General features: G+C 44.2%; 1 protein-coding gene across 2 annotated transcripts; it reads right to left on the bottom strand.

The window, feature by feature from the left end:
- Positions 1–414: 414 nt before the first annotated feature.
- LOC135527964 (uncharacterized) lies at positions 415–14,107 on the bottom strand. 2 transcript variants are annotated; one of them, XM_064956665.1, is made up of 17 exons: positions 13,573–14,107; positions 13,346–13,361; positions 13,062–13,178; positions 12,736–12,833; positions 12,571–12,654; positions 12,335–12,449; positions 12,048–12,232; positions 10,066–10,134; positions 9,844–9,910; positions 5,781–5,977; positions 5,648–5,695; positions 5,123–5,168; positions 4,793–4,944; positions 4,425–4,493; positions 4,267–4,318; positions 4,038–4,145; positions 415–3,412 (listed from the first exon to the last, which is right to left on the bottom strand). In XM_064956665.1, exons 1-17 carry the CDS (start codon positions 13,687–13,689, stop codon positions 2,436–2,438), a joined length of 2,517 nt encoding a protein of 838 aa, XP_064812737.1. In that variant the 5' UTR covers positions 13,690–14,107; the 3' UTR covers positions 415–2,435. The 2 variants fall into 2 exon arrangements, with proteins under 2 accessions (XP_064812737.1, XP_064812738.1); XM_064956666.1 differs by having other exon boundaries at positions 12,048–12,223; positions 13,573–14,106.
- Between the last annotated feature and the right edge of the window lie 3,272 nt (positions 14,108–17,379).

Consider the following 17,379-nt stretch of genomic DNA (forward strand, 5'->3'; position numbering starts at 1 on the left):
GCTTGTTGACTTAGATGTGGGTTAGAGATGGGCTATGCCAGGTACAGTATGTACTCTATGCCATACATACAGTAGTTTTTACATTTTTTTCATCTGATCAGTCCTGTAAGTCTGGCTTGTTGTTTCGCAACATCAACCGGCTGTCAGCTCATTTGTTTTACTGATAACATCAACCGGTTGAGTGGGGCAGAAATTACAGGTTGTTCTGAGTTCAGTTTAATGGAAAGAATCTATCATCACGCACCTGCAATGTTGACAAGCTTTAATTAGGCACCTTTTCCACACAGATGCCTCAGGGAATAATGTTGATGTATGTTTGCTTAGCTGCTGTCAGAAAGATAAGCATGATGGACTTTAAGACCAACTTACCATAGATAATACATAGAACAAGAACGTTTATAGAAAGCATAAATGCAGAAGTTATTTTTATGAGGCCATCAGCTAATATCAAAGTGAAGGATATTTACAAAATAATACACATTTATTTTATTTTACAAAAGAGCATTTCAAAATGTATGCAACAGGCACTTATAAGCCCACACACAATGGTAGAATGATAGATAGGGTAAACGCATAAACATTTGTTCTGAATACAGTTCATTTTAAAGGGGGCAATCTGCAGTTCAAACAACAACAAAGTGTTTCCGCGCCACTGTTTCAGTAAACAACCTGGGGGATAGGGCTGAAGAAACATAACCACTCTCAGAGCTATGGATGCAAGAGCTGACCATCCATGACATCACAGTGATCCTTTTAAGCATGTTTTGAGGCTCGGTTATGCAGTGGATGTTTACAATAACCGTGTTTCGAAAAAGTACAGTAAAACAAGCAAAATATTATTTTGGTTTCTGATGGGGTATGCCAGTTGAACTAAGCTCATCAGGCCTTATTAGGTTATATTCTTCAAGAATAAATGGGTATATATAATTAATATATAGTAATGACATATTGCACCTTTAAACTTGAAGGAAAACTGCTCTGTCTCTGTTTACTGCTTATTTCCAAACATAACCTCCTACTGAAAAGCGCGTCTAGAAAACGTCTGTGTTATGGTGTAAGGCTCCAGATGCTTTGCATACAGTCTACCGTTGGAGCCCGTGGCTTCACTGACTTGGTGGGAGAATGGAATGTGAGTCGTTGGTGATATTTGAATAATATTTGTTCACTGCCAATCTGTAGGTGCTTACTAACAGTAGTATAATATTAAAGAACTGTAGCTCAGTTGGTAAAGCATGGTGCTTGCAATGCCAGGATAGGGGGTTCGATTCCTGGGACCACCTGTACATAAAATGTATGCACGCATGACTGTAAGCTGCTTTGGATAAAAGCATCTGCTAATTTCTTATATTCAAATTATAGATGTCAGGCTTTGATACTATAACAGGCTCTAAGTCTGTACTACGTGTGTCCATTAAGTATATCAACACTTAAATATTCATTTTAATTTTAACAACAGGCTATCTGAATTAATAAGAGGTGCAATGAGAAAATACATTATTAATACAGAAGTAATTTTATCTTTGTTGAATGCTATGTTGATAATAACTATATACTGCAATGTGAAATATTCTGAGAACAAAGTCTTAAATTATTGAAATTAAAACCATAATATCCTTGGACTAAAGAATGAGTCACTAAGGTGTCTATTTCTTATATACAATAGGTTACAGTACACAGTCCATAGGAGCTCATTGGAGTAGACCGGTTGTTATAGAGCTGTGTAGGAATGGTCTCTATACCCATACATAGATAATATAGCATCCATAATCCTCTATGGCACTGTGCATAACCAAGCAGTTCTACAGCCAACCAGTTTGAGAGATGGACAGGTGCTGGTTCAAGATGGGGCACGTTGATGCTGTGTACTTCAGTACAAATACATTTTGAAATGTTCTTGAAAGGATCTGACAGTCATGTGGAAAGTGGAGGCTTGGGTAAAACAACAGTTTGGATGTACAGTATGTGCCCTCAGAGCAAAGATATCACATTATTTGATCATCTACTGTTGACATTGAGAATGATGAAGTATATCCTTTCGCTTCAGTGGAGCACCTGTGGTGAGGGTATCCAGTTCTATACACTAAGTGGAAGTTACAACCTGACTTTCAGACATACCCACTTAGATAAGGCTGATGTGTGGCTTTACGTTCAGGTTCAAACTGTACACTCAGCATAAAAAGCATAAACTGTGGACATATGTGGGATGTAGCCCAGAGGATAATATTTACCTACTCTTCACCACAGGCAAATCAAGTGGTGAGTTCTCTTAGTAGTTCTATCAATACCCCCTTTGACTGTGGTAATAAGCCCTATGAAATGCTCAGTGTCTCTGCTCCACTGTTTGGGTCACTACACCACCCATGTGCTCTGCCTCATGTTACAGTCAAGACAAAAGTCTGGTTCCTGTATAAAGGTGAAACCTGAGATGCCAAGCTTCATTGCCATGGTGACCCACTAAGCAACTCCTTCTGCTGCAAAGTGCTTGGCTCTGTCCTCTCCTCATTAATTGACAGCGACAACACATGCCTGTTCAGTGTCCTCTCTGATATCACTTCCTGTGATGATTTCGGTTTTAGCCCCTCCTCTTCCTGTGACAACCACACTCTGAGCCTGTGAGTTAGTCGTCGTGCCAACCAACGTGACAGTGTTTTGGAAAGGAGTCTGGGCCAACAGGCCCAGCTGCCAATCACACTGTTCCTCCCTCTAGCGGTCCCATCCAGCTCACGTATCAGGCCTCCGAAGTTCCGAGGCAGGCAGTAGCGTGGGACTCCTCTGAGATCCTTGGGGATGTCTCGACTGTGACAGAGGCCCTGGAAGTAGACAATGGTGAAGCCGTTGACCCTGCTTGCCCCCTGTCGTGCCCCCTGCAGACAGGACAGGGCAGCCCTGAACACTGGCCCTATCACTGAGGAGGGCTCTCTCTCCTCTCTGATCCTACTCTCCTCTTTCCATTCCTCTCCTTTCTTCAATCCTGCTTGATCCTGTTCCACTCTTGTTTTCTTAAGTTCTTCAATATTTTCTCCTCCCCTTTCCCCTTGTTGCATCTCCTCTCCTTTACTCCCTCCTGTCTTTTCCCCCTCCCTCCTATCCCCTCCCTCCCTCTCTTCTCTCCAGCTCTTGTAGGATTCCTTAGCCACTGCGCTCCATACGATCAGCACCTGGCCTCCTGCCTCTCTGACTGCCTCCCACTGTCCATACAGCCAGGGCACAGGGCCTAGCTCAGCCACCCCAGCCCAAGACCTCTCCACAGCCCCAGGACAAGCCCCAATGGAGCTCTGGGTCCACAAAGCCATGCGCACTTCAGCACATAACTCCCCCTGTAGGAAGGAAGCCAAAGCGCACACGGCAGACACATGGGCTGACTGCTCTGATGAACACACCAACAACACAGGCCTCTGGATGAATAGCCAATCTGCAGGGAGAGAGAGGGGGAGGCAGAGACACACACACAAAGACATACAAAGAAGAAGATGGTCAAGGGAAGAGAGCGAGAGAGAGAGAGAGAGAGAGACAAACAGACGGACGGACGGACGGACGGACGAACGAACGAAGGGAGGGAGGGAGGGAGACAGAGACCGAGACGGAGAAAGAGAGAGACAGAGAGAGAGAGAGACAGAGAGACAGAGACAGTGAGGGAGACAGAGACAGTGAGAGAGAGACAGAGAGACAGAGAGACAGAGAGACAGAGAGAGAGAGAGACAGAGAGACAGAGAGAGACAGAGGGAGACATGAGTATGGTGGAGTTGCGAGAGAAACAAAGACAGACAGACAGACAGACAAAAAAGATATTGGAAATTATTTGTATTTATTCACTGATTTCTCAATTATTTAAATCAATGGATATTAAATCAATGGATTAAATTAAGTGTGCTAGGTTTGAAGGATAAGGTGAGACAGACAGACACACAGACAGAGCAGATAGACACACAGATAGAGCAGATAGGTTAAGGATGGCACTCAATATTAATGCAATGTAATATGACTGAGGACCCAAGAAGGGGCTCCAAAGGTGTACGTACAGTACAAGAACAACTGACCTGTGACTCCCTTCTTGGTCACATAGCGGATGAGGCTTCCCAGCATTGCCACAGTAACCAGAAGTGTCAAGACTGCAACAGCATAGAGACCCCGTCTCCTGTTAGAATCTGAGGAGGCATATGAGGATACTATGTATAAGTGTGTGTGTGTGTGTGTGTGTGTGTGTGTGTGTGTGTGTGTGTGTGTGTGTGTGTGTGTGTGTGTGGCTGAGGCTGAGGCTGAGCTCACAGTCAGGACACAGTAGTCTCCTCCCATACTGTGCAGGATCTGACCGCCAGACCTTCAGAGATATATAGAGAGTGAAATTGAAATAAAGACAAATTAAAAGTAAGATTAGAGATGCGTTCACGTAATACAAAAGCAATTCATAGTTAGTTAGTTCGTACCTGCACACATAGACCCTCAGTCAGGGATGATAAGGGCAGGTTCAGCTGTGTCTCTCTGGTGGCCCCACCCTGTTGAACAGAAAACTGCACTCTTAACAACATGAGCCAGCAGTGTCTATTAAATTCAGGTTTTACTGTGACATGTTCAAGTACAGTGAAATGCTTAACTTGCATGCTCTACCCAACAGCGCAGTAATCAAAACTAGTATAACTAATAAAAATGCAAAATATATAATAAAGAGAACACGAAATAGTAAAGATAAACACTCAAAGAATCACAAAATAGCACAGTTAGGCCGGAGCACGCAAGACAGCATATTATAGAGGCTATTATGTCTCTATATTGGGGTGATAGTTTCTTATCTTACCATGTTTACTAAGTAGATAGCTCCTCTGGACACACATCCTTTCTCCTGCCAGACACAGAGTTGTGCAGCAAAGGATGCTGGGATAGTGGAGGTGAGATAGACACAGAGACTTTGTGAACCAGGACCAACATATGCCTCCCACTTAGACATCCCTGAGGAAAGGAGGGAGGGATAGATAGAGAGAGAGAGCAGAGAGAGAGAGGAAGGGAGAACAAGTGAAGGCGAGAGAGAGAGAGAGATAGAGTGAGAAGAAAGAGGGAGAGATTATGTTTATGATATTAACAATATCAAGTGCAGTACTTCTATCACTGTGGTCTTGTGGTCTCTCACCTGGTTGGAATGGACAGTGGACATCATGGCTGCCTCTGAAGGAAAACTACAGATGAGAGAGAGATAGAGAGAGAGAGAGAGATCAGTGACTGAAATCCACATGTGCCAAGTCTAGGACCGAAAGGCACCTTAACAGCTTCTACCCCCAAACCATAAGACTGCTGAACAATTGATGAAATAGCCACCGATTATTTACATTGACACCCCCCCATTTGTTTTTTACACTGCTGCTACTCACTATTTATTATCTATGCATAGTCACTTCACCGCTACCTATATGTACAAATTACCTCGACTAACCTGTACCCCTGCACATTGACTCGGAACCGGTACCCCCTGTATATAGCCTCATTAATGTGATTTTATTGTGTTACTGTTAATTATTTTTTACTTTAGTTAATTTGATACATATTTTCTTAACTCTGTCTTCAACTGCACTGTTGGTTAAGCATTTCACGGTAAGGTCTACACATGTTGCATTTGGCCCATGTGACAAATAACATTGATTTGATTGCCTTATCTTACCTGCACACACATCTGAGGGTGTTTATCCACAGCAGAAACATTATATTTCTGTCAAGGATAGAGGGAAGATATCAGCAGCAGCAGCAGCATCATCATCATCTTCATCATCATCACCGTCATCATCAACACTCACCAGATCTCCCTTCTCCTCCATGTCCTCCAGTGTGGAGTTTAGGATGGGAGTGCATTGTGGTGTGTTTCTCTGGTGTCGCCAGCAGAGGGAGGCAGAGGGCTTCAGGTAAGCAGCCGGACACAGGGCACTCCAGGCCATGCTTGAACCCAACTCACCATACAGAGTCACATTACTGGAGCGCCACACGTCTCTGCCCCCTGGTGGTCAAACACAGACAGTGCACTGTTACTGATAGTGTGAGGACTGCATCTTCTGCTGGTTTGTCTGTGACTCATATTAATAATTGCTCCAGCAGAAAGCCCCTGCTATCCCCAGGTCTGATTCACTGGAAAATATACAGGAAACAACACACATAGAAACTGAAGCTAATCATCAGCTACAGCATCTCAAACAGGTCTAAGAGACAAACAATACATGAAAAATCAGAGGTGTACTCAATAAGAAATAAGTCATTAAAGAGCAGCAGTAAAATAACAATAGCGAGACTATATACAGGGGGCACCAATACAGAGTCAATGTGCAGGGGGGGGGGTGCAAATAGTCTCATGGCTTGGGGGTAGAAGTTGTTTAGAAGCCTCTTGGGCCTAGACGTGGTGCTCCGGTACCGCTTGCCGTGCAGTAGCAGAGAGAACACACTCTGACACCGCCTGGTATAGATGTCCTGGATGGCAGGAACCTTTGCCCCAATGATGTACTGTGCCATTCGGACTAACTTCTGTAGTGCCTTGCGGTCGGAGGCCGAGCAGTTGCTATACCAGGCAGTTATGCAACCGGTCAGGATGCTCTTGATGGTGCAGCTGTATAACCTTTTGAGGATCTGAGGACCCATGCCAAATCTTTTCAGTCTACTGAGGGGGAATAGGTTTTGTTGTGCCCTCTTAACGACTGTCTTGGTGTGCTTGGACCATGATAGTTTGTTGGTGATGTGGACACCAAGGAACTTGAAGCTCTCAACCTGCTCCACTGCAGCCCAGTCGATGAGAATGGGGGCATGCTCAGTCCTCTTTTTCCTGTAGTCCACAATCATCTCCTTTGTCTTGATCACATTGAGTTGTTGTTATGGCACCACACGGCCAGGTCTCTGACGTCCTCCCTATAGTCTGTCTCGACATTGTCGGTGATCACTGTTGTGTCATTGCCAAACTTAATGATGGTGTTGGAGTTGTGCCTGGCCGTGCAGTCATGAGTGAAGAGTGAGTACAGGAGGGGACTGAGCACACACCCCTGAGGGACCACTGTGTTGAGGATCAGCGTGGTGGATGTGTTGTTACCTACCCTCACCACCTTGGGGCGGCCCGTCCGGAAGTCCAGGATCCAGTTGCAGAGGGAGGTGTTTAGTCCCAGGGTCTTTAGCTTAGTGATGAGCTTTGAGGGCACTATGATTTTGAACACTGAGCTGTAGTCAATGAATAGCATTCTCACCGAGGTGTTCCTTTTGTCAAGGTGGGAAAGGGTTGTGTTGAGTGCAATAGAGATTGCATCATCTGTGGATCTGTTGGGCGGTATGCAAATTGGAGTGGGTCTAGGGTTTCTGGGATAATGGTGTTGATGTGAGCCATGACCAGCCTTTCAAAGCATTTCATGGCTACAGACGAGTGCTTCCGGGTCGGTAGTAATTTAGGCAGGTTACCTTAGTGTTCTTGGGCACAGGCACTATGGTGGTCTGCTTAAAACATGTTGGTATTACAGACTCGGATAGAGAGAGGTTGAAAATGTCAGTGAAGATGTTACATGCCCCAGCTTCTGCGTTGTTGTGGGTTTGTATGTGTTTGTGTGTATTTCAGGAAATGGCTTCCTGGATTCCCCCAAGCAGCTGATTGGTCAGCCCCATGGCAGATTGGAACTCTGATCCCGCCCTCTCGTTAGGGGATACAGTTGTCACCAATTACAAGCTCCTTAAAAGCCAGTGTTCCTTTGTTAGGAGAGAGATCTTCTTTGATGTCCTGTGTTGGTTGTTGTGCAGACAGGTTTTGGAAAGTATTTTGTAGCTGGTCCTGCTGAGGTGTGTTTAGGTCAAAAGGACTGTGTTTTGATTATTAAAATTGTATTATTCTGTTTCATTTGTTCCGAGGGGAGAATGTGAAGGCACCTTGAGTGGTTAGGCAAGAGGCCTGTGGGCATACATATACCCGTAGTGTGTACTCTGTCTATGCACACTAGGTAAGACCTGGGTGGACCACCCCCTGTGTTTTGGTTAGCGCGCCAGGTGGTGTTAAGGTTAGGTAAGTAGTGGGTAGGCAGGTAAGGTATTAGAGGGGACTCAACTTTTACTTTGGTTCCGTCCAGTCCCTTTTCCCCACATTACCGTGTTAAGGAAATAAATTCCCAGTAAACGGTAATATTCTCTGCCTCTGTCATCCTTACCCGTACCTACAATCACATACCTCTTTCACATTTCATGGGGAGTTGAGTGTAGCAGGGTGTTGCGCTCCCTCCAAGAGGCCTGCATAAAAGAAGCCATTTGCCAGTTGGTCAGTGCATGCTCGCAGTACACATCCTGGTAATCCTTGTGAATGTTGACCTGTTTAACGGTCTTACTCACATCGGCTGTGGAGAGCTTGATCACAGTCTTCCGGAACAGATGAGGCTCTCATGCATGCTTCAGTGTTTATTTGCCTCGAAGTGAGCATAGAAGTAGTTTAGCTTGTCTGGTAGGCTCGTATCACTGGGCAGCTCTCTGCTGTGCTTTCCTTTGTAGTCTGTAATAGTTTGCAAGCCCTGTCACATCCGATGAGCGTCAGAGCAGATGTAGTACGATTCGATCTTAGTCCTGTATTGACGCTTTGCCTGTTTGATGGTTCGTCGGAGGGCATAGCAGGATTTCTTAAGCTTCCGGGTTTAGAGTCCTCCTCCTTGAAAGCTGCAGCTTTAGCTCAGTGCAGATGTTGCCTGTAATCCATGGCTTCTGGTTGGGGTATGTACGTACGGTCACTGTGGGGACGACGTCATCGATGCGCTTATTGATGAAGCCAATCACTGATGTGGTGTACTCAATACCATTGGAGGAATCCCGGAACATATTCCAGTCTGTGGTAGCAAAACAGTCCTGTAGCTTAGCATCTGCTTCATCTGACCACTTTTTTGTATTGATCTAGTCACTGTTGCTTCCTGCTTCAATATTTGCTTGTAAGCAGGAATCAGGAGGATAAAATTATGGGCAGATTTGCCAAATGGAGGGAGAGCATTGTATGTGTGTGGAGTAAAGGTGGTCCAGTTCTCTTTTTCCCCCCCTCTTGTTGCACATTTAACATGCTGATATAAATTTGGTAAAACTGCTACTAGGAGCACCGCCTCTGGGTGAGTGTTTTCTTGTTTGCTTATGGCGGAATACAGCTCATTCAATGCTGTTTAGTGCCAGCCTCTGACTGTGGTGGTATGTAAACACCTACGAAAAATGCAGATAAACTCTCTAGGTTGATAGTGTGGTGTACAGCTTATCATGACACCCTACCTCAGGCGAGCAATAGCTCGAGACTTCCTTAGTCTGTGCACCAGCTGTTACAAAAATACATAGTCCGCCGCCCCTTGTCTTCCAAGACGCCGGTGTAGCGTATAGCCAGACAGCTGTATGTTATATTGATAGTGTCGTCGTTCAGCCACGACACCATGAAGCCTAAGATATTACAGTTTTGAATGTCCCGTTGGCAGTTCAATCTTCCGCGTAGGTCATCTATTTTATTGTCCAAAGATTGCACGTTTGCTAGCAGAATGGAAGTGGGGGGTTATTAGATCGCCAACGAATTCACAGAAGGCAGCCCGCCCTCCGGACCCTTTTTCTCCACCTCCTCTTCATGCAAATCACGGGGATCTGGGCCTGTTCCAGAGAAAGCAGTATATCGTTCGCGATAGGCTCGTTAATGGAAAAAAGGATTCTGCCAGTCCGTGGTGAGTAATCGCAGTCCTGATGTCCAGAAATTATTTCGGTCATAAGAGACGGTAGCGGCAACATTATGTACAAAAGAAGTTACAAATAACGCAAATAAACTAACAAAAAACACAATCGGTTGGGGGCACGTAAAACGTCTGCCTTCTTCTCCGGCACCATTTTAGATTAGATACTCACCATCTAATGAGCCATTCACAAACGGGCAAACTGTGGTTCGCCTTGCGTCTAGGTGTGTGTAATATACCTGCAGGCATATGTACAGACAGACAGGCAGAGAGACATGCAAGGACACAAACATGAGACATACTGTAGTTTTAGCCATGCAGTACTGTCACTGTCTAGTGCACATTATCTGATAGTTAACTCATTGTGATATGTCACTGAGTGAGACCTTCTTACCTGTACACAGACACAGGGTAGCAGGTAGGGGAAACTGAGAGTCACTGACCGATTCTGATTGGTGTCAATCTGGAGAGAACAACAGAATATTCATTAACAGATTATCAACCTACACTACCGGTCCAAAGTTTTAGAACACCTACTCATTCAAAGGTTTTTCTTTATTTTTTACTATTTTCTATATTGTTGAATAATAAAGACAACAAAACTATGAAATAACACATAGAATCGTTATAACCAAAAAAGTGTTAAAACAAATCCAAATATTTCATATTTGAGATTATTCAAATAGCCACCCTTTGCCTTGATGACAGCTTTGCACACTCTTTGCAGTCTTTCAACCAGCTTCACCTGGAAATCTTTTCCAACAATCTTGAAGGAGTTCCCACATATGCTGAGCACTTGTTGGCTGATTTTCCTTCACTCTGCGGTCCGACTCATCCCAAAACCATCTCAATTTGGATGAAGTCGGGGAATTATGGAAGCCAGGTCATCTGACGCAGCACTCCATCACTCTCCTCTTGGTAAAATAGCCCTTACACAGCCTGGAGGTGTGTTGGGTCATTGTCCTGTTGAAAAACAAATGATAGTTCCACTAAGCCCAAACCAGATGGGATGGCGTATCGCTGCAGAAAGCTCTGGTAGCCATGCTAGTTAAGTGTGCCTTAAACTAAATAAATCACAGACAGTGTCACCAACAAAGCACCCCCACACCATAACACCTCCTCCTCAATGCTTTAAGGTGGGAAATATACATGCAGAGATCATCTGTTTATCCACACCGTGTCTCAGAAAGACATGATGATTGGAAACAAAAATCTCCAATTTGGACTCCAGACCAAAGGACAAATTTCCACCAGTATAATGTCCATTGCTCGTGTTTCTTGGCCCAAGTAGGTCTCTTCTTATTATTGGTTTCCTTTAGTAGTGGTTTCTTTACATCAATTTGTCCATGAAGGCATGATTCACACAGTCTCGTCTGAACAGTTGATGTTGATGTGTCTGTTACTTAAACTCTATGAAGCATTTATTTGGGCTGCAATTTCTGAGGCTGGTAACTCTAATGAACTTATCCTCTGCAGCAGAGGTAACTCTGGGTCTTCTATTCCTGTGGCGGTCCCCATGAGAGCCAGTTTCATCATAGCGCTTGATGGTTTTTGCGACTGCACTTGAGGAAACTTTCAAAGTTCTTAAAATGTTCCATATTGACTGATCTTCATGTCTTTAAAGTAATGATGGACTGTCATTTCTCTTTGCTTATTTAAGTTGTTCTTGCTATAATATCGAGTGGCGCCGCCATCTAAGGCACTGAAACTCAGTACTAGAGGCGTCACTACAGACACCCTGGTTCGAATCCAGGTTGTATCACAACTGGCCATGATTGGGAGTCCCATAGGGTGGTGCACAATTGGTCCAGGTTTGGTCAGTGTAGGCCATCATTGTAAATAAGAATTTGTTCTTAACTGACTTGCCTAGTTAAATAAAGGTTAAATTAAAAATATATATTTTACCAAATAGGGATATCTTCCGTTTACCACCCCTACCTTGTCACAACACAACTGATTGGCTAAAACCCATCAAGAAGAAAGAAATTCCACAAATGAAGGCACACTTGTTAATTTAAATGCATTCCAGGTGACTACCTAATAAAGCTGGTTGAGAGAATGCCAAGAGTGTGCAAAGCTGTCATCAAGGCAAAGGGTGGCTATTTGAAGAATCTCAAATATAAAATATATTTTGATTTGTTTAACACTTTTTTGGTTACTACATGATTCCATGTGTTATTTAATAGTTTTGATGTATTCACTACTATTCCTCAATGTAAAAAATAGTAAAAATAAATCTCATGAATGAGTAGGTGTTCTAAAATGTTTGACAGGTAGTGTATGTTATAAACAACATTCATCTTTTTAAAACACCTCTATACATGCACGCACGCACGCACCCACACACACACAATACACACATGCAAAATAGCTTACAGTAGAAAGAGCAGAAAGGTTGGAGCATTCTGCATCTGTGTGTCTGTAGCACAACCTGGTGTATACATCAGATGAGAGAGCCGGTTGGTATATGTGGTCTCCAGTTGCTACTGTTACATTGAGGGATCGAGCCAGCTCATCCACAGACAGATCAAACTCTGGTACTGGATCTGAATCTGCATCACCTCAGACAGAGTCATAGTATGATTAGTATTATGATGTCATTCTCATCACATCACAGGTGAGGGATGGGGATAAGTGATGGAGGTGAAAGGTGAGATTAGTACCTGGACAGATGTCCTTCTGTACGATGTACCTGTGCTGTCTCTGTGGTTTAGAGGACAAAGACACATACACCTCTCGCCCTGCGTCAGCAGGGAAACAGTCATACGCCAACTCCCACTGGAAGGCAGCAGAGACACACACAGCAACATGATCAGAAGCTCACTTTCATCATTCTACTGTGTGTGTGTGTATGTGTGTGTGTGTCTGTGCATGCATGTATGAAAGTATCAGATCTTACCACAATCATGTGGCCAATGTCATGGGGATGTAAGCGCTTAATGTTGGTCTTTCCTACTATGATGGATCGAAACGGGTCACTCCACTTAAAATAAAAATGAATAAAGTGAATTTATTGTATCCATCTATCTGATCCTTTTTAACTGAAAGGGAAGGGGAATGTTACCTGTAAAGTGTCATTATTGACTCCATTTTTTATTGAGATGGTTCTGCGAGTTGTAGTTGACAGCTCCAGGTATTTAATGGTCAGTGTCCCAGTGAAGTCTAGAGGAACACAGAGGACAGATTAAAGAATCGTGGCAGTAAAGGTAGAACGAGAGAAAGAGAGGAAGTCAGGATCAGGAAGAAAGATATAGACTGAAACAAACACAAGGCCAGAGAAAGGGAGACTGAGACTTGAAATAAAAGGAGGATGGGATGGAAGAAAGTTCTAAATGGGATGAGGATGGTGCGGAGAGACAGAGATTGGTTGTGGATGGGAAACAGTCTTACCTGCCGCTTTCATTCTGACACGTACATGGACACAGGCAAAACAGGAGCCTTGTGATGGAGAGAACCCGAGAGTGGACAGACTCAGCTGAGGAAGACTCTCAGGGTTCCAGTTGGAACCTACAGGAAAAAAAGACAGAAACACAGAACATACGGACACTCAAAACAATATATGCAGTAAAATAAGTATACAAGTGAAGTCTGAAAATGCAAAATAAATGGTTCCTCTTCATATTGTGTACAACATGAGTTATCCCATAGAGACCATGGACTGAAGTAACACTTACCGTTTTGGTATTGAATCTATTGTGGAGAAATAAAGGAAGAAAGGGAGGAAGAAAAAGAGACTGGGTTAGTGAAGTGAATCTTGATGCAGGACCGGTTCACATAGGCTAATCAATTTCCAATACAGTATTTCCATTATATACAGTCTGAGTATAATGTCTCTTTTACATATTAGTTACATTATGTCCATGGTGGTGGGCCCCAAAGATGGTATGAATTAGTCCCTTACCTCGGTGACAGTTAGTCTGGCGCGTGTTATCTCCTCGGAGGCGCACAGGAGCTGCAGCAGGCACAACAGGAGCAGGAGCACAGCAAGTGCAGGTCCATTCCCGCGACTCTTCATCATGACGGGTGACCACGAGCTTACTCACAACAGAGGCACGTGTAAAAAGTCACGGCGTATCCAATGATGCTTGAACAACTTTGGCCAAGGGACAAAAAAAGTAAATGCGCAAAAAAACAGCAGAACGACAGACCACACTCAATATGTTTAGCCTTACTTGCATATTAAAATAAACTAAATGAAATCCAAGAAAACGGAAACGTAGCCTACATGATAAGTTCCAGTGCTATGTTGTTTTGTCTGTTCCCAATAAGAGCGGTAGAAAAAATGACTCATTAATAATTGTTCCATGTGTATCAAGTTGTGCATTGAGTGAGTGAGTGAGTGGGTAGTTTAGTACAGCTCCACCTTTCCAGCTGCCTCAGACAACGAGGAAATAACAGTCAGACTATGCTAAGAATTACTTATTTTTTAACGTTACATCCAGAAGGAAACGTGTATTGGCAAACATTGCAGTCCCCCTTGCAGTCACTGACCCCTCTGTTAATCATAAATACCGCATCTTTTCTGAAACAGACCTTGGTTCAAACTATATTTAGGGTAATTCAGTAACTTTCTAAGACATTTGGAAGTAAGGGTGTGTTCGTAAATCACGCAGGAGTGCCAGAGCGTGCTCAGAGAGCGCTCTAGGCTTAGTAAATTCAGAGTGTTGTCAGATTGTCCGTTCGTAAATTCAGAGTGTTTCGGCTCTCGGAGAGTTCAGAGCGCACACTGGACGCTCTGGCCGAGGATTACGGTTGATCCGAGTGTTCTGACCTCACAACTGGCAATCAAGCAACCAAGCTAACTGACCAAAGTTGTCTAGCTTGCTAGCTACTTCCAGAAACAAATGAGAGACCACCTCTCTCTGACCATTTTACTCGCCCTATCAGAGCTGGTTAAAAGCAGTTTTCATGTTCTCTAGAACGTTGGTGACTGTAACTTTGCTGCTGGCAACAATTTAATTAAAAAATTTTTGCCTACGTTTACTGAAACTAGGTCATATCCAACAAGAGTGTTGCACGGTTGTAAATCTTTCAGTTATTCTGCGCTCTTGCACACATCACATCAACACCATTATCCCAGAAACCCTAGACCCACTCCAATTTGCATACCGCCCAAACAGATCCACAGATGATGCAGTCTCTATTGCACTCCACACTGCCCTTTCCCACCTGGACAAAAGGAACACTTATGTGAGAATGTTATTCATTGACTACAGCTCATTGACTACAGTTTAGCGTTCAACACCATAGTGCCCTCAAATCTCATCACTAAGCTAAGGATCCTGAGACTAAACACCTCCCTCTGCAACTGGATCCTGGACTTCCTGACGGGCTGCCCCCCATTTCACTTTAAGTTATACACCTGTTGTGTTCAGCGCACATGACAAATAAACTTTGATTTGATTTGAGACTAGAGTGCTCTGAAATCGGAGTAGATGGCCAGAGTGAATTTACCAACGCACCCTAAATATTTGAATATTTTTCATTTTATTTGAAGTATGTGGAAATAGAAATATTTAAATAATCTCATGCATTTTTTAAACCTTTATTTAACTAGGCAAGTCAGTTAAGAACAAATTCTTATTTTCAATGACGGCCTAGGAACAGTGGGTTAACTGCCTGTTCAGGGGCAGAACGACAGATTTGAACCTGGTCTGTTTGGTTATGGTATTTGACAATGTTTGTAAAGAAGTATTCGAAAATAGTTTCAGATAGTTTTCTGTTTATAGAAAATAATTTGATAACATTTCAACCCATGCCTGCAGCCGCCTCTGGTTAGGCTCATGTGTTGTTTTCCAATTAAGCAATAAGGCACGAGGAGGTGTGGAATATGACCAATATCAAATCAAATTTTATTGGTCACATACACATATTTAGCAGATGTTTGCGAGTGTAGCGAAATGGTTGTGTTCCTAGCTCCAACAGTGCAGTAATATCTAACAATTCACAACAATACACAAATCTAAAAGTAAAAGAATAGAACCAAGAAATATATTGAAAAAAATATTAGGACAAGCAATGTCAGAGTGGCATTGACTAAAATACAGTAGAATATATTATAATTGTCACGACTTCCGCCGAAGTTGGCTCCCCTGCCTGTTCAGGCGGTGCTCGGCGGTCGTCGTCACCGTCCTACTAGAAGTTGGCTCCCCTGCCTGTTCAGGCGGTGCTCGGTGGTCGTCGTCACCGGCCTACTAGAAGTTGGCTCCCCTGCCTGTTCAGGCGGTGCTCGGTGGTCGTCGTCACCGGCCTACTAGAAGTTGGCTCCCCTACCTGTTCAGGCGGTGCTCGGTGGTCGTCGTCACCGTCCTACTAGAAGTTGGCTCCCCTGCCTGTTCAGGCGGTGCTCGGTGGTCGTCGTCACCGGCCTACTAGAAGTTGGCTCCCCTGCCTGTTCAGGCGGTGCTCGGTGGTCGTCGTCACCGTCCTACTAGAAGTTGGCTCCCCTGCCTGTTCAGGCGGTGCTCGGTGGTCGTCGTCACCGTCCTACTAGAAGTTGGCTCCCCTGCCTGTTCAGGCGGTGCTCGGTGGTCGTTGTCACCGGCCTACTAGCCGCCACCGATCCCTTTTTCGTTGTCTGTTTGTTTTGTCTTATTAGTTTCACCTGTGTCCTGTTGTATGTGCTTGATGGGCTTCCTTATTTAAAGTACGCGTACCCGCTCTTGTTTAGTGCGGGATTGAATTTGTGTTACATGTGTGCGTTAGGTAGAGGTGTTCGTGTTCTGGACCTGGCACCCTGTGTTTTGGGTGGTCCATATTATTGTCCGCGCCCTGTGGTGTGGGCTTGTTATTTTGTGCCACATTAAAGTGCACCTTTTCCCTGTGGAACTCTCTGCGCCTGACTCCTTCCTTACCCACCTCGTCCCGCGTGACAATAATATAATACAGTAAATACATATGAGATGAGTAAAGCAGTATGTAAACATTAAAGTGACTAGTGTTCCATTATTAAAGTGGTCCTTGATTCCATGTCTATGTACAGCAGCCTCGAAGGTGTAGCGTTGAGTAACCGGGTGATAGCCGGCTAGTGATGACTATTTAACAGTTTGAAGCTGTTTTTCAGTCTCTCGGTCCCAGCTTAGATGCTCCTGTACTGTCCTCGCCTTCCGAATGATCGCGGGGTGAACAGGCCGTGGCTCGGGTGGTTTATGTCCTTCATTATGTGTTTGGCCTTCCTGTGACATCCTGGAGGACAGGTAGTGTGCCCCCGGTGATGCATTGGCCAGACGGCACCACCCTCTGGAAAGCCCTGCGGTTGCGGGCAGTGCAGTTGCCGTACCATGCGGTGATACAGCCCTACAGGATGCTCTCCCTTGGTTCTCTATGGTGTTGTAGGTCAGGGCGTGACTAGGGAGAGTTCTTGTTGCTGTATTTCTATGTTTGGGTTTGAGTATGGTTCCCAATTAGAGGCAGCTGATTATCTTTGTCTCTAATTGGGGATCATACTTAAGGTGTCCCTGTTTCCACCTGTATTTGTGGGATACTGTGGGATATTCTTTTGTGTATGTGCATGTAGCACCACGTAGGTCACGTTTCGTTGTTTGTTTATTATTTTGCTGAAGTTTCACTTTAAATAAAGATGTGGAACTCGAATCACACTGTGCCTTGGTTCGTCTATCATAACAACCGTGACAGAACAAAAGGACTTGAGTTTCTGTAAGTTATCACAATCACACCATGAGTAGTTAAACATGAAACATACACCCTT

This window comes from Oncorhynchus masou, chromosome 33, assembly GCF_036934945.1.
Source record: "Oncorhynchus masou masou isolate Uvic2021 chromosome 33, UVic_Omas_1.1, whole genome shotgun sequence".
In the NCBI taxonomy this organism is placed as follows: domain Eukaryota; kingdom Metazoa; phylum Chordata; class Actinopteri; order Salmoniformes; family Salmonidae; genus Oncorhynchus; species Oncorhynchus masou.